General features: G+C 39.7%; 1 protein-coding gene across 21 annotated transcripts in view; it reads right to left on the reverse strand.

The window, feature by feature from the left end:
- Positions 1 to 14,375, reverse strand: part of CELF4 (CUGBP Elav-like family member 4) — a 749,745-nt gene that overhangs the window by 643,880 nt on the left and 91,490 nt on the right. For all 21 annotated transcript variants that reach the window (XR_009963147.1, XM_062610323.1, XM_062610325.1 and 18 more), the window contains exon 2: positions 12,766 to 12,848. Coding sequence is in view for 20 of the 21 variants with exons in the window: in XM_062610323.1 (XP_062466307.1) it covers positions 12,766 to 12,848 (83 nt within the window). In the remaining variant the exon portion in view is untranslated. The remainder of the gene's footprint in view (positions 1 to 12,765; positions 12,849 to 14,375) is intronic.

Consider the following 14,375-nt stretch of genomic DNA (forward strand, 5'->3'; position numbering starts at 1 on the left):
TGAAGCAGAAAGTAGGAACAATCTGCCTTTTAACATCAGTCTGCTGGTATAAGTCTCCTGCCTTTCAACTGGGATTGCTACGAATTTTCAGCTGGAATTTGTAAAAATTCCAGCTGAAAATTCTGGGAGCCAGAATACGGCCCTAAGCTGCTAATGCCATGAAAGAAAGGCATTGGTAATGAAGGGATCTGATTGCAATGCTACCCATTATGTCAGCAGCAATGCCAGATCTGGAGAGTAACTCAAGTTGTCAGTCAGAGTTTCAGTGCTGGAAAGCAAAGAAGCTCTCAAAGAAAGCTGGATTCCCCAAAGTAAATGAGTTCAGCAACACAACCATGGCCCAGGAAAAAAAAATAATAAAAAAAGAAAAAATGACCTTCCAGCTCCACTGGCTGTATCTCTAAAATGCAAACACAGCTGAAGGGAGGCAGCTTTACAGGGCATCTGGAGAAAGAGGATAAGATTCTCATTTGAGTTGCACTGATGTAAAGAAGCTTAAAATCTGCAAGAGTCCATGCAGTTACTCTGAATTTGCACCCAGCAGAAAAGAGTACAGAATGAGACCTCTGCCTCCATTGGAAAGCATATTTCTTAGCTGCACAAGGAGCATCATATTAGATTATCCAAACTGAAATAATTGTAAATACCTGATTTATCTGGACCGATTTGTGCTGTCTGCTTAATTATTGCACTTCACTCAACAAAGACAATGAAATTAGTTTGGACAGGCTCACTTTAGAGGCATTACCACTGTGCTATGGCAGCTTAGGTTCAGAGTGCTGATGGAAAAGGTTTAAGGCTTAATAGAATAAAAATGAAAGAGAAACACATAGCAATATAGATAAATTTGAGACCTCCACTGAGACATGGGACACTGTCTTTGAAGGGAGTCACATCTTTCTTTTACTTTTTGTGGTGCATCCACATTTGTAGAGCCTGTACTATAGTTTCCAAAAAAAATGTAGAGCCCACAAATATATGGATTTTCTTAGGATCTCCTCAGCAGCAGTCTGCTTGTTGGATGCTACTGACATGTTGTGCATAGCTACCCCAGGAGTGTCTTAACCTCTCCCTTCCCAGGTGAAAATGTATGTAATATCAAGCAATATGAAGGTGCAGTGGTAGAAAAAATAACAAGCTGGCAGCAGCAGGCTACTACCACCAAAACAGTCTGCAATGTTCACCCCCCCCCCCGGTGAATGTACCCCACCTCCCTTCCGCTGCACAGGATAATCATGGGCACAGAAATCAATCCCTAGTCACCCCCCCGTTGCTCTAAGGAAGAACAGGCAAGAGAACACCACATGAACAAACCTTTCCTGGCTGCCTTGTTTCTCTTGGGCAATATGAACATACACTGAAAAGCTCACATGCACCAAACCTCATAATTTCAAGAAACATCAGATTTACAGCAAGCCAACTCTACTATCTATATACGTGTAGTGTCAAAGAATGTGGAAAAGATCTCTCTGTTCGTATAGAAAAAAAAAAAGTATGTGAACTCCCAGGCAGAAGTAGTTTGGAAGTGCTGTGTTCCTCCTTAACAGCTGTAATCTCAACTCATTTCACGAGGCGGGCATTATGTGAGCACAGGGTAATGTTTCCAGCAAATCTACAAGGGAAGTAAGAGATGGCAAGGACAGAAGTGCAGAATGAGATAGAACAGAGGAGAAAAGAAGGAGAAAATGCTGTTCAGACAGACATGAGGCACTGATGTGACTTTATTGAGAAAGGACACCAGGAAGTAATGCAAAAGACAGAAGCAATGTCTCAGAAGTTTACCAAGGAAGATCTTGACAGTACACCAGCCATAAATAAAAAGACCGAGAAAAATCTGATTCCAATTTTACCACCTTGGAAACAAAATACTATTCCACTTATCAAATCTTTAAATGAAATCAGAAACTGATGCCAGCATGTCTTAGAAGTTACATATTTACCATGCAAAGTCACTACAGTGGCATAGAAATGACTGAGGCATTCACAGAATGAGAGAAAAATAAATTCACTCCATCTGTTTGAAAGAGAAACCTGAGCTTGGAACAGATTAGTTATAGCTGGACAAGACTTGCTCTGCCAAAACTTGCCTACAAAGCCAGTGATCAGAACAGTCAATTTTTGCAACATGCTAAAGAAAATATGTACTAGAAAGTAGCAGAAGCTTTGAGGACTGTAGTTTACTGTAGATAAGGGTAAAGGAAGGAAATAACTTCATTCTAGGATTCATTTAATGTTGAAAATGTATGCATATCAAGGTCAAAATATGGTTCAGAATTCAAAGAAATTTGAAAGCACATTTTTTAAGAATTGCATTTTAAAAAGATGAGTTTTGTTGGTTTTTTTAAGGGGTGACATAGTGGGAAAGGCAGGGGAAAAAAAGTACGGGAAACAAGATATAAGAAGTTCTCATTAAAGAGAAAAATGGGAAATGCACGTTTCTTCTTTGAAAAATAGGTTAGGCTTAATTTTGTCCTTGTACTTACAGAAACTAATCAGAGAGATTTGACATTGCTGGGAACTGGCCAACTGCAGCAAGTCGTACATGCAATGCCACTGTAAGTCTCTCACTTCAGCTACTCAACAGAGCAAAGTCACTTCGGATACCTACTTGCCTGCACTGATAGTGCAATCTCATGGTCAGTCATTTCCTACCACTCTCCCCCTGCCAAAGTAAAAGTGCAGCAGAAGCAAAGCACAGAAGCTAAATGGGTTACATCATGTCAGGTCATATCAAAAATTATTCATAACTGTAGAGATGGGATAGTTTTTGCCACTCTCAAAAGCATTCATAGAATCACAGAATAATTAGGGTTGGAAAGGACCTGAATCACAGAATCACAGAATCCTAAGGGTTGGAAGGGACCTCAAAAGATCATCTAGTCCAACCCTCCTGCAAGAGCAGGGTAACCTAGAGTACATCACACAGGAACTTGTCCAGGCAGGCCTTGAATATCTCCAATGTAGGAGACTCCACAACCCCCCTGGGCAACCAGTTCCAGTGCTCTGTCACTCTCACAGTAAAGAAATTTTTCCTGATGTTCACATGGAACCTCCTATGCTCCAGTTTACACCCATTGCTCCTTGTCCTATCACTGGACATCACTGAAAGAAACCTAGCTCCATCATCCTGACACTCACCCTTTACATATTTGTAAACATTGATGAGGTCACCCCTCAGTCTCCTCTTCTCCAAGCTAAAGAGTCCCAGCTCCCTCAGCCTCTCCTCATAAGAGAGATGTTCCACTCCCTTAATCATCTTTGTAGCTCTGCGTTGGACTCTTTCAAGCAATTCCCTGTCCTTCTTGAACTGTGGGGCCCAGAACTGGACACAATAATCCAGATGTGGCCTCACCAAGGCAGAGTAGAGGGGGAGGAGAACCTCTCTTGACCTACTAACCACACCCTTTCTAATGCACCCTAGGATGCCATTGGCCTTTTTGGCCATTGCTGGCCATTGCTGGCTCATGGTCATCCTCCTGTCCACCAGGACCCCCAGGTCCCCTTCCCCTTCACTACTGTCCAACAGGTCAGCCCCCAACCTGTACTGGTACATGGGGTTGTTCTTCCCCAGATGCAAGACTCTACACTTGCCCTTGTTGAATTTCATCAAGTTCCTCTCCGCCCAACTCTCCAGCCTGTCCAGGTCTTGCTGAATGGCAACACAGCCTTCTGGTGTGTCAACCACTCCTCCCAGTTTAGTATCATCAGCGAACTTGCTGAGGGTACATTCAGTTCCCTCATCCAGGTCGTTGATGAAAATATTAAACAGCACTGGTCCCAGCACCGACCCCTGAGGGACTCCACTAGTCACAGACCTCCAGCTAGATTCTGCCCCATTGACCACAACTCTCTGCCTTCTCCCTTCCAACCAGTTCTTGATCCACCTCACTACCTGATCATCAAGCCCACGGTTCCTTAGCTTATCTATGAGGATGCTGTGGGAGACACTATCAAATATCTTACTGAAGATCATCTAGTTCCAACCCCACTGCCGTGGGCAGGGACACCTCACACTAAACCATATCACCCAAGGCCTCATCCAACCTGGTCTTGAACACTGCCAGAAATGGAGCATTCACAGCCTCCCTGGGCAACCTATTCCAGTGCCTCACCACCCTAACAGGAAAGAATTTCCTTCTTATATCCAATCTAAACTTCCCCCGTTTAAGTTTTAACCCATTACCCCTTGTCCTACCACTACAGTCCCTAATGAAGAGTCCCTCTCCAGCATCCCTATAGGCCCCCTTCAGATACTGGAAGGCTGCTATGAGGTCTCCACGCAGCCTTCTCTTCTCCAGGCTGAACAGCCTCAACTTCCTCAGCCTGTCTTCATACAGGAGGTGCTCCAGTCCCCTGATCATCCTTGTGGCCCTTCTCTGGACTTGTTCCAACAGTTCCATGCCCTTTTTATGTTGAGGACACCAGAACTGCACACAATGCTCCAGGTGAGGTCTCACGAGAGCAGAGGGGCAGGATCACCTCCTTCGACCTGTTGGTCACTCTCCTTTTGATGCAGCCCAGGATACAGTTGGCTTTCTGGGCTGCGAGCTCACACTGCTGCCCATGTTCATTTTCTCATCCACCAACACCCCCAAGTCCTTCTCCGCAGGGCTGCTCTGAATCTCTTCTCTGCCCAACCTGCAGCTGTGCCTGGGATTGCTCCGACCCAGGTGTAGGACCTTGCACTTGGCATGGTTAAACTTCATGAGGTTGGCATCAGCCCACCTCCCAAGTGTGTCAAGGTCCCTCTGGATGGCATTCCTTCCTCAGCTAGTTCTTTAGAAGGCATTCTTAACTTCAAGCACAGCTTTAAGCCTATTGCATGAATTGTGATTTTAGACTACTTAATAGGGATACACAGCTTTTTTTTCTTTTTGATCTTTTTTAAGATCTGCAACCAGTGGCTGGATTTCATGTAGTAAAGCTTGCTGTCTGCACTGCAACTGAAAGTCTGTTTTCAAATTCATAGATGTTCCTAACCTATATAGCATAAGTAGCACTAACAGAAATAATGTTTCAGGCAAGATTCAAGTCCTTATTGTGTAATCATCCTCCAGGAACTGGAGTCATGGAATGTAGCTGCTCCATGGCATTAAAGTCTGTGGTTCTGTGTTTCATTGCTACCATACATGCTATTTAAATTAAACTAAACCAAAATGCACCACTATATGTTTCAATGATAATAAATTTGGTGGCAGATATACACACCTGATCCATTACTCCCATGTATGCTCTTCAACCTTTGTACTTTTAAAAGAAAATAAAAATTACTTTTGTCTCACTGAGTAGGCATGTATATACTGCATGAAGAAGCACAGGACAGGCAACTTACACCAATGTAAGCTATGAGTAGTACCATTACCATTTGTAAACTTATGGTATAGGCTGGCATATTGCCACAGATGGAAGTCCAAATCATATAATTATATGGCATCTTCATCTAAGTGCTTTATTGAAAGCTTACATTGCATTACAGATTAAAACCAGCATATGCTTCTCCATAACTACATAATGGAAATACAGGAAGTTGGTGCCTAAGGAAAGGTTAGTCTATGAACAAGGACCCCTGGACTAGGCAATGTCGCACAATATCACCCATAGATCTGAAGAGATGAAAAGTAAATTGCCTGTTATAAGGTGGCTGTTCATCTCTTCCTCTATCTCTCTGTGTCTGAGAACAAGGGATGAGAAATGAAGGCTTGCTGCTTTCAAATTATTTCTGGGTGTACCCCATCACTTGAATCAGTAGGGTAATACAACTGGGAAGCGCACTGTTTAGGATTTGTTAGAGTCTAACACAGTTGAAACACCAAGGCACCAACCGTCTTTAATTGCTACAGTTTGGAGCTAGGACATCTCTCTAGTAAAAACCCAGTGGGAGTTACTGAGTGGCCCAGCAGGCGTCAGGGATGCTCAGCGTTTTATGAGATCAGATATTTGGATGCAAAGATTCTCAGTAGAAATATGTTTCCTCATTTAGAGCTATGGTACTGTTAACGATGACATCATTTCAGCAGTGACAAATATAGCTGAGTCTGCTCTTTCCTACGCCATATAAATCCCTTGACCTCAATCAGATCACTGCTGATTTACACTTGTGTAAATGAAGTCAGAATCAAACCCCTAGCATTCACAAATGTAGGCCAGAGTAAGCATTACTCACAGACAAGAGACAACCCTTCAGAGGAAGGAAAAAAGATCATTTTCATGCAAATATCCTTAATAATAAGCAACAAGAGATAGAAATAAGAGTATGAATGAAATGTAATCAAGAACTGCTCCAAGATCAGATTTGCTTCTAACTTTATGATGCTGCATCAGCTGCTCTTAAAGTAGCTTAACCCCAAAATTTGACCTACCTGAAACTTGTTCTATATAATTTTTCATCAGGGATCTGTGAGCTAACTCAATCCTTAGGCTTGGCTTCAGAGGTAGCTGAAGGTGCTCAGCTGCTTGCAGGATCTGAAAAGATTTGATTGCTGTGTTCTATGAAAATGGAAGCATTTTTTTTTTCCTGGGATCCAGCTTTGCCCTCAAATTGTTACACATTATCTATTTATTTATGCATAAACAGTGGCATTATGGTTTGGAGAACAGGGGCCCTTTCATGGGAGGTAAGCTTGACTAGCCTATGGGAGTTTACTGCTATGCATATAAATGAGGCCATACATACAAATATGTGGAACAGACAAGAGAAAATATACAGCATCTCTTTAAAATGAAATACTTTGATTGCTCCAATCACAAGAAGTTGTAAAACTACCCTGAAGAATTAACAGCCTCAGTACATGCTAACTACATCCATCATAAATTCGTCTTTAGTTTCTGTTATCATACTACTGTCTCCTGGGACCCCCAGTCCTGTCATCATTTGCCCTTTATAATTTATTCAGCTTGTACTTGCCTGAATCCTTTCTACTTATCATTCATCTTTACAGTTGTACATAAAATTAGATTGATCCTCCTATGGCAGAGACGTCAGAGAGAAAAGTTGTCATTGAATAACACATAAAGCAAATGAAGGTCCAGCAAAAGCTTTTGTTGAATAACTTGGAAACCATCTTTTGAGAGCCAAAGGGTTTCAAATTAGAAAAGACAATGCTACTTTTATCATTTATTTATTGCACACTATTTTTCAATTACCACCAAATCTCAAACACAACTGAGAAGCTTTGTTCCCATTTAACATGTCAGGCTAAGCTTGGTTAGCCACCACAATGTGATGAATACACCAGTCTCAGCTGATGTAACAGCATGCATCCAATGCACTGATTCTTTCAGAATGCTTGTACGGTTTCCTTTTCCTCTAAAGCCCTTTGGACTGGGTGACAGAGAGAGAGTTTACTTTGTATTTTAAAGGCTGCTGTATAGGGATACAGAAACTAATCTTTAACTAGTGAAATGGAACTTCAATGTTTACCAAGCAGATAGGACCCAGGTGTTTCATCTCTTCTGGTGAACTGAGCAGCACTGTCAAACTACAGCAGATTTTAGAAAATGAGAAGTGCATACAGTTTCCTCTCCCTCTTTTGTTGCCTCCTTTCCCTAAACCAAGATCCAAAAGTCCTTTTGCTGGCTGGTCAGTTAGGAAGAGAAAACAAGGGGTAAAAAAAAAAAAAAAAAAAAATCTTTTAACCATGACATTGACACCCAAAGATTCTAAAGCACTGGAGATTTTCTACATGACTGGTTTTTGCAAGTCTCTTACCTCAAATCTGGTTTTATTCCTTTTCATCTTCATTTTTAACTTCAGAAAACAGACATGTTTCTCCCAAGGGAACAATTAAATGTGTTTTCTTTCAAAATCTAAAGGGCATGGTGAGCAGGCTGTGTGTTCAGCGGGCTACTTTAATCAATGGAACCCATCCAGCCTGCCAATGCTGACCAAATTGCAATTTACATTGGTAGAGAAAATTTTGGAAATGGGAAGGTGTGGAATATAATACCATTTTTGGAATAACACAGTATGCAGAGTGTTATGTGGTTTAATGGTTTTTGAAAAAGCTTTGTGAAAAAGCTTTGAAACTTTAAAAAAAGACAATAAGACTGCAAATTACAGCAAGATCTGCTTGAACAGGGAAAGACATGCTATATGCACAGGACTTCTGAAGCCCACACGTCTCATCTAAGCTTTATTACAAGGACTCAAGAGGGGCTAGATTTTGCAAGGCACCTTATCCACCCTTTAACCCCCTATGCTCAGTTGTCTTTTCTCATGTATACATAAGAATTTGAGCCAGATGAGACCAATAACATTTAAACCTTTTTTTTTCTTCTTTTTTTAAGCTGAGAACCACTTTAGCTTCATTAGAGATTTTTTTGTTTTTGTTTGTTTAAAACTGGGTTTACTATGAGTTTTATGAGCTCACCTATCTTCTAATGTTAAAGAAGCATATTTTTGCATATGATAAATAAAGCAGAATGCATTTTTTTTCTAGATGGTGGAAGAGACAAAAGATCTCAGAACAGTTAAAAAGAAAACTAATTATTTTACAGACTGAAAAATTTAGCATACCAGTAGTACCACTCTCTTTTTCAAGAGAAATAGATACAGGAAAAAAATGCAGTCTATTTCCCAGCCTGAATAAGCCCTGCAGATTGCTGAGGTTAACAGTTTCTTAGCTACTTAATTTCATAGTTATTCTTTGCAAGTCTTACCGGGAGGTTTTAACATTATGCAAAGAGGCAGTGCCTCCACCAAGTATACATGGACTATTCACTCCCATTGCCTGAGAGAGCCACAAAGAACTAGAGGAAAGAAATGTTGCTGTGCTTATCATACATGAGCTCAGTTTATTTGTGCTATAAATAAAAGTAGATCTTGATAGCGTAATTACATTTCTCAGCATTATCCTCTGCCATTTGCTTCAGAAAGAAAAAAGGAAAGGCAGAAAAAGTTGGCTTCACTATAATTTGTAATCAAAATGACTACACTTAAAACATAATTTTATTTCTCTGATTTCATTTCCTGTGCAGCTTTGTGGGGTAAATAGATAATATTATACCAAATCTGCAGGCAGATAATTCTCACATCCCCTGCACTGTCATTGTCTAGATCACTTTGCCCTCCCTCCCTGTTCTTTCCCCCAAGACTATAGGCTGTGCTTTTGATATTGCATTTTATCACTGAGATATACATCAGAATCAGAAATCCCCAAACTGAATCAACTTTTACTTTTGCTCCTTTTTCTCTCCCACTCCCCCAAATTACTCTTTCTTTTCTTTTTTTTTTTTTTTTTTTGCAATGTTGGATATAAAAAAGGGAAAGGAAATGTATATAAAAAATAAAGTAATGGTGGTTTCCCACTATAAAGGATTAGTGCAGATTATGGTGAGCAGTGTTAATTATAGGTGGAGAAAGAGAATAGTGCATCTCTCCAATCTGCTCTTGATTTCCCCCGTGTCTGTCTGTCTGGTAATAAGCCTCCTTTAATCTGGCAGTCCCCTTGGTGAAATCAGCACCACGGACAGCAATATTGATTGCTTCTGAGAAACCATCACAGCTGCTCAACCAAATTACCTTTGATATGTGACCTTTAATGTAATTACTGCAACATCAAAGCATTTCTATAAATTATTAAAGGACTAATATACTTCATCATCCAAATATTCTATTATATGTAAAATAAACAATCACAAGTAAATGCTAGAATTTGAATTGTCTGACACTCACAAAGTGCTCTTTACTCATAAATACACACCCTGCTATGTTAGCATTCTGTTTTAGGCAAGACAATTTTGAACTGTCCAAACCAGCCTAATTAATTTAGATTAAGAGGATTCAACTAATAATTTTATGGTTTACATTCCATTCTATTTGCTTCGAAACATCTATCATTATTACTTCCCGCCCAAAACCAAAGTGCTGTAAAGACTTTATTAATCAACACATACCTACTTGGAAGTCTTTTGATTATTCCACAAGATGACTTTATGTCCCACATATAACATAGAAATATGTGAAACATATTTCTGTCATCTTACAAAGCACATCCAGAAAGTAATTACTGTAAAATATGTGTATGTAGCCACTCCACTAAAAACAAAGTGATACATAGCTAAGAGGCAAGACATCTGAATCTGGACACAAGCTCCTCATGCCTCACCATTTCCATACATTAGTATTCATGTGCATATTATTAAAAATGATTCAATTCTGTGTTTTATAATACAAAGAACACAAACAGCAATATTGCAAGAGCAGACAAATACAAAGTTACTGGGGGATGGGAAGGTGTCTTGATTCAAAGGCTCAAGGTAGTACTACTTTGTTTTTTCTTATACCAGGCTTGTTAATTATTTCTGATACCTCCTCAGTAGTGCTGTTTGTGTCACAGTCAGTAGAGGGTCAAGACAAGGTGTTATATATGTGTCATTTGTGAACTCATGTGAATGAGGACTTAGACCCCTGACCTTAAGAGTGCTTTTTATTTTATGGTGATGAACTATGCTTGATATTGTTGGTGCATGTTATCAAGAAGAGTCAGGTAAGTCATAAATAATTCTCTGCTACGCACATAGAAACCATAAAACAGTATCCAGGCATGGTAGTTTATCAAGAGACAAGACTGGTTTCCTTAAATAAACTACAGTGACATCATTCAGAAGATGAGTTCAGAAACTTGGCAGAAAGCTCTATGCAGAGCTGGATTGCTGGTGGAAAGTAAACCTTTATCCTGAGACAAATAAAACTGGAAATAAAAAGGATGGGAGAAGTCAGTGCTCAGAACACTAAAAATCCTGGTTGCTATTTTAGACAGAGGATTCACCATCCCCAATTCAATCAGATCCTGATAAGTTACCTCAAAGTGTTAAACAAAACAAAAAAGCCTTTTGAAGTTATCATGGTCGCTATGAGCTCAATGTGATGGAAATTACATAAACCAAAGAAGAAATGTTTTGCCTGTAGTCTAGAATCAGTCAGTATAATGCCTGAAGGAAATCTTGATCCTAACAGAAGAGGTGCTTGGATTTAGCCACTGTCCAAGACAACAGTTTTGACGTCAAGAATTTCTAGATTTAAAAATGCAGACTAAGATTCAGAACTTTGGACATAAAAAGAAGTAATTAAAGAATTGAAAAGAAATCCTAAATCATAATTTGCCCTCCCTCCAAAACTCTGAGTCCTCAGTCTCACTGACCCACTCTCTTCTTGAAGATACTCCCATCATACAACTTCAGGATGAGATTTTAACCTCAAACAGAAGATATGAGCTGCATATGTAAGCGAGCGGTCTGGCTCCTAGTGAGGGTAGTAAACAGTCTCAGTGAAAACAATTGAAATTTCTGTTAATATCTCTTGAATAAAGAACATCCTGTTCATCACAAACATATATCTAGTTTTGACAAGGACATATTTAATTCGAAGCAGATTTCAGAAAATTTCAGGTAAAATGTTATCTGAAACATCCTTACTCAACATATTTTAATTCTTGTACATCCAATTCTATCATTCAGAGGAAAGAGGAGTAAAAGGAAAACATCCTCTACTTGGGGGGAGGGAGAAGAAAAAAAAAAAAAACTAAACACGAACAAGAATCAAGTCACTTTCAATCTGCAGCTAACGAGTTTCTAGAAAAAAAAAAAAGATTCAGAAGGAGTTGTCAGCTGACAGAAATGTATTTTTAGGGAATGAAGTATGTATATATTTACATAAGGTATGGCCTTTAAAGCAGAGATAGATGTAGATGAGCAAGTGTGTGGGCATCTCCATACTGGCAAGGTGGCATAGAGATAGGTAAATAGACCCAAGATGATGAAAACAAGCACAGCAGAATCAACACTTTCTCCAGCAACACAGAGCTACTGATATATCTTATATTTAGTGGAAAGGTAGGTTATGGGATCACAGAACTGAGTCAATCAACACTAATAAAGGCAGACTTGTGGAACAATTTCCTCCTGGTTTAGATGCATCATAAAACCCTTAGGAGCCCATTGGTTATTTGGTTCTTGATCACTGACTTCTGTGTTAGTGTAGAACCAGTGCTTTTCTAGCCACACAAGTACTGCACTCAGCTGTTTCTAACCCATGTACCCTGGCTGAATCTAAAGTCTTTATCTCCCCTCCTCCAGGTTACTGCTAAACTGGAAACCCATCCCAGCACGGCAGGTCTTCCCCACAAAATACTGATTCTATTTTTAGTTCTGCTTGTGTTGTCTGAACCTTAGATCTTGCTCATGTGAATAATTTTCCTCATTATCTTGTGTTCGTCTCTCCTCTCTCTCTTTTCTCCTTGTCTCACCGCCTTTCCAATCTACTACAGCTGCTTGAATACTAAAGTAACTGAGTCAAACCACTTTGTCATCAGGAATATGTTTTCATTCTGTGATAACTCAATAATGTTAGAGATTGTTTCTTGCTTTCTTGCTGCCACACCTTACTTCAGACAAGAAAAATAATCAGAGGTAGCACCTGGTGAGCACTTCTAATATTTCATTTTAGTGGTCAGAATCCTAAAAAAGACATTCCTCAGATAAGTAAGGATGAATCCAGATCACAACCAGTTACTTACTGTTTTCCTGACTCTTGATCAGGAGCAAAAAGCATTTTGTTTTTGCATGGAAACTCTTTGGGTAGTTTGGTGGTATCTTTATTTTATTAGCACAATGCAAATAATGAATCATCCAAGCAATTGGAGACATTATGCCTTCAAACTCAAGAAGAGAACTCCATATGTGATCCATTTTATTTATTTAGAAAAAACAAACAAACAAACAAAACAAAAAAAAAGGAACAAACAAAATTTATCAATCTGGACTCACCCCTGGCAGAGTCTTCTGTTCATGCAGGGCACTCTGGGCCTTTAGAGCAGACTCCCTTTCGCAGTACGTTAGGAAGGCACAGCCTGTAAACAAAAAGGAAATCCTTGGTAAGAGCAGTGCTTCAGAGAGGATCTGTTTAAAATTGAAACACAAAACAAACCACTTTTCTGTCATCATCTCATTCCCAGTAAATCGATCATAAAAATATCTTCTTAGTAGGTTAATAGTGAAGAGTCAAGAAGTGAAGTTATCATCATTGATGAAAAGTAGACCAACACCTTGGCTCCATGTGCTTATTTCTGTCTGAATATTTGCTGAAGTGTCAGAGAGCTGTACAGGATTGGAGATCTCAAAGACCCCACATGGCAACAAGGTGGGGCATGTTATTCCTATCTTTCTCCAGCAACAGTACTGGGAACAGGCCTTTTACTGTCATATCATGGTAAAGGTCTCGTGCTCTTCTTTTGTATCAAATACTTCAAGTAAAAGGCATATAAGGACTTGGGATTCCCTACTGCAGTGGACTATACCTATTGTTTGACCTGACTTGCACACACAAGTAGTATCCCTGTTTGTATTACACCACAAGGCCACCATGCCACAGTAGCTGATGCAAGGTCTCATGGGCTTCCAGACACACAAAAAATATAAACACAGCAAAACCCAATCAATCCATCCAAAACATCCATGATGCTTTGCAGATCATTAGAACTTCAGAGGAGCTCCAACAGATCATGTATTTGATTCTTTCCAAAAATTGTCTTGCCAGCTAAAAGGCTAAAGCCTTGTCATAGTAAGGCAGAGCAAAAAACCCTGCTCTGCCTTTTCTTTCCACCTCCATGCTTGCCTTCTGGTAAAGCTGGTCAATGCTGAAATGTGTTATAGCAATTGTGTGTGTGTCTGATATGATCAGATAATTCCTTCTTACTGCAGTATACTGAAAACCTGCCAGTTCCTGCAGCAAAAGAAGTGCTTGTTATGCAGAAGACATTTTCTCTGAAGCTACTACAGAATGCTGCAACCTCGCCAGCTCCTTGAGATGGAGGTATCACATCTTTCAAGGTTCAGGCAGTATGTCCGTCAAACTGTGGGCATCTTCCAAGAGTAGCACAAGTACAGAGAGACTGCCAAAGAAACAAATGTGTCCCATAACCTTATCTTGACTCACTCACCTTTTCCCCATGAATATAAAATATATTCAACAGGCGAGTAAACAATGGAGTATGAACTTTTTCAGCTCTGATCACCACTATGATTCAATGTTCACAGTTTTATCCAAGCTGGTTCCTTAGACAATATTGTTTTCTTTTTTACAATGTTTTTAATAGATTAGCATGCACAAGAGACTAATGAGATCCTTTTTTTCCTATAAATGTATATTTTATTTTTTTTTTCTTAAAGATTATCTTGTGGAAGTCTCCCTACGCCTACTCCTCTCACAATGAAGCCACAAGATGGATGACTTCCAATCTGGCATGGAAAAAAACTCCTGGGTTTTGCCCTATTTCTTACCCTATATTGCTTTCTGAAGGTCTTATTACTTTCAATTTATTCAAACCAATCACATATATTACCTCTCAGCAATTGAGACTCAGAAGCAGAAGATGACA

The sequence above is a fragment of the Pezoporus occidentalis genome, unplaced genomic scaffold (genome assembly GCF_034315485.1).
Source record: "Pezoporus occidentalis ecotype Australia unplaced genomic scaffold, CSIRO_AGI_Poc_V1 ctg146, whole genome shotgun sequence".
Taxonomy (NCBI): domain Eukaryota; kingdom Metazoa; phylum Chordata; class Aves; order Psittaciformes; family Psittacidae; genus Pezoporus; species Pezoporus occidentalis.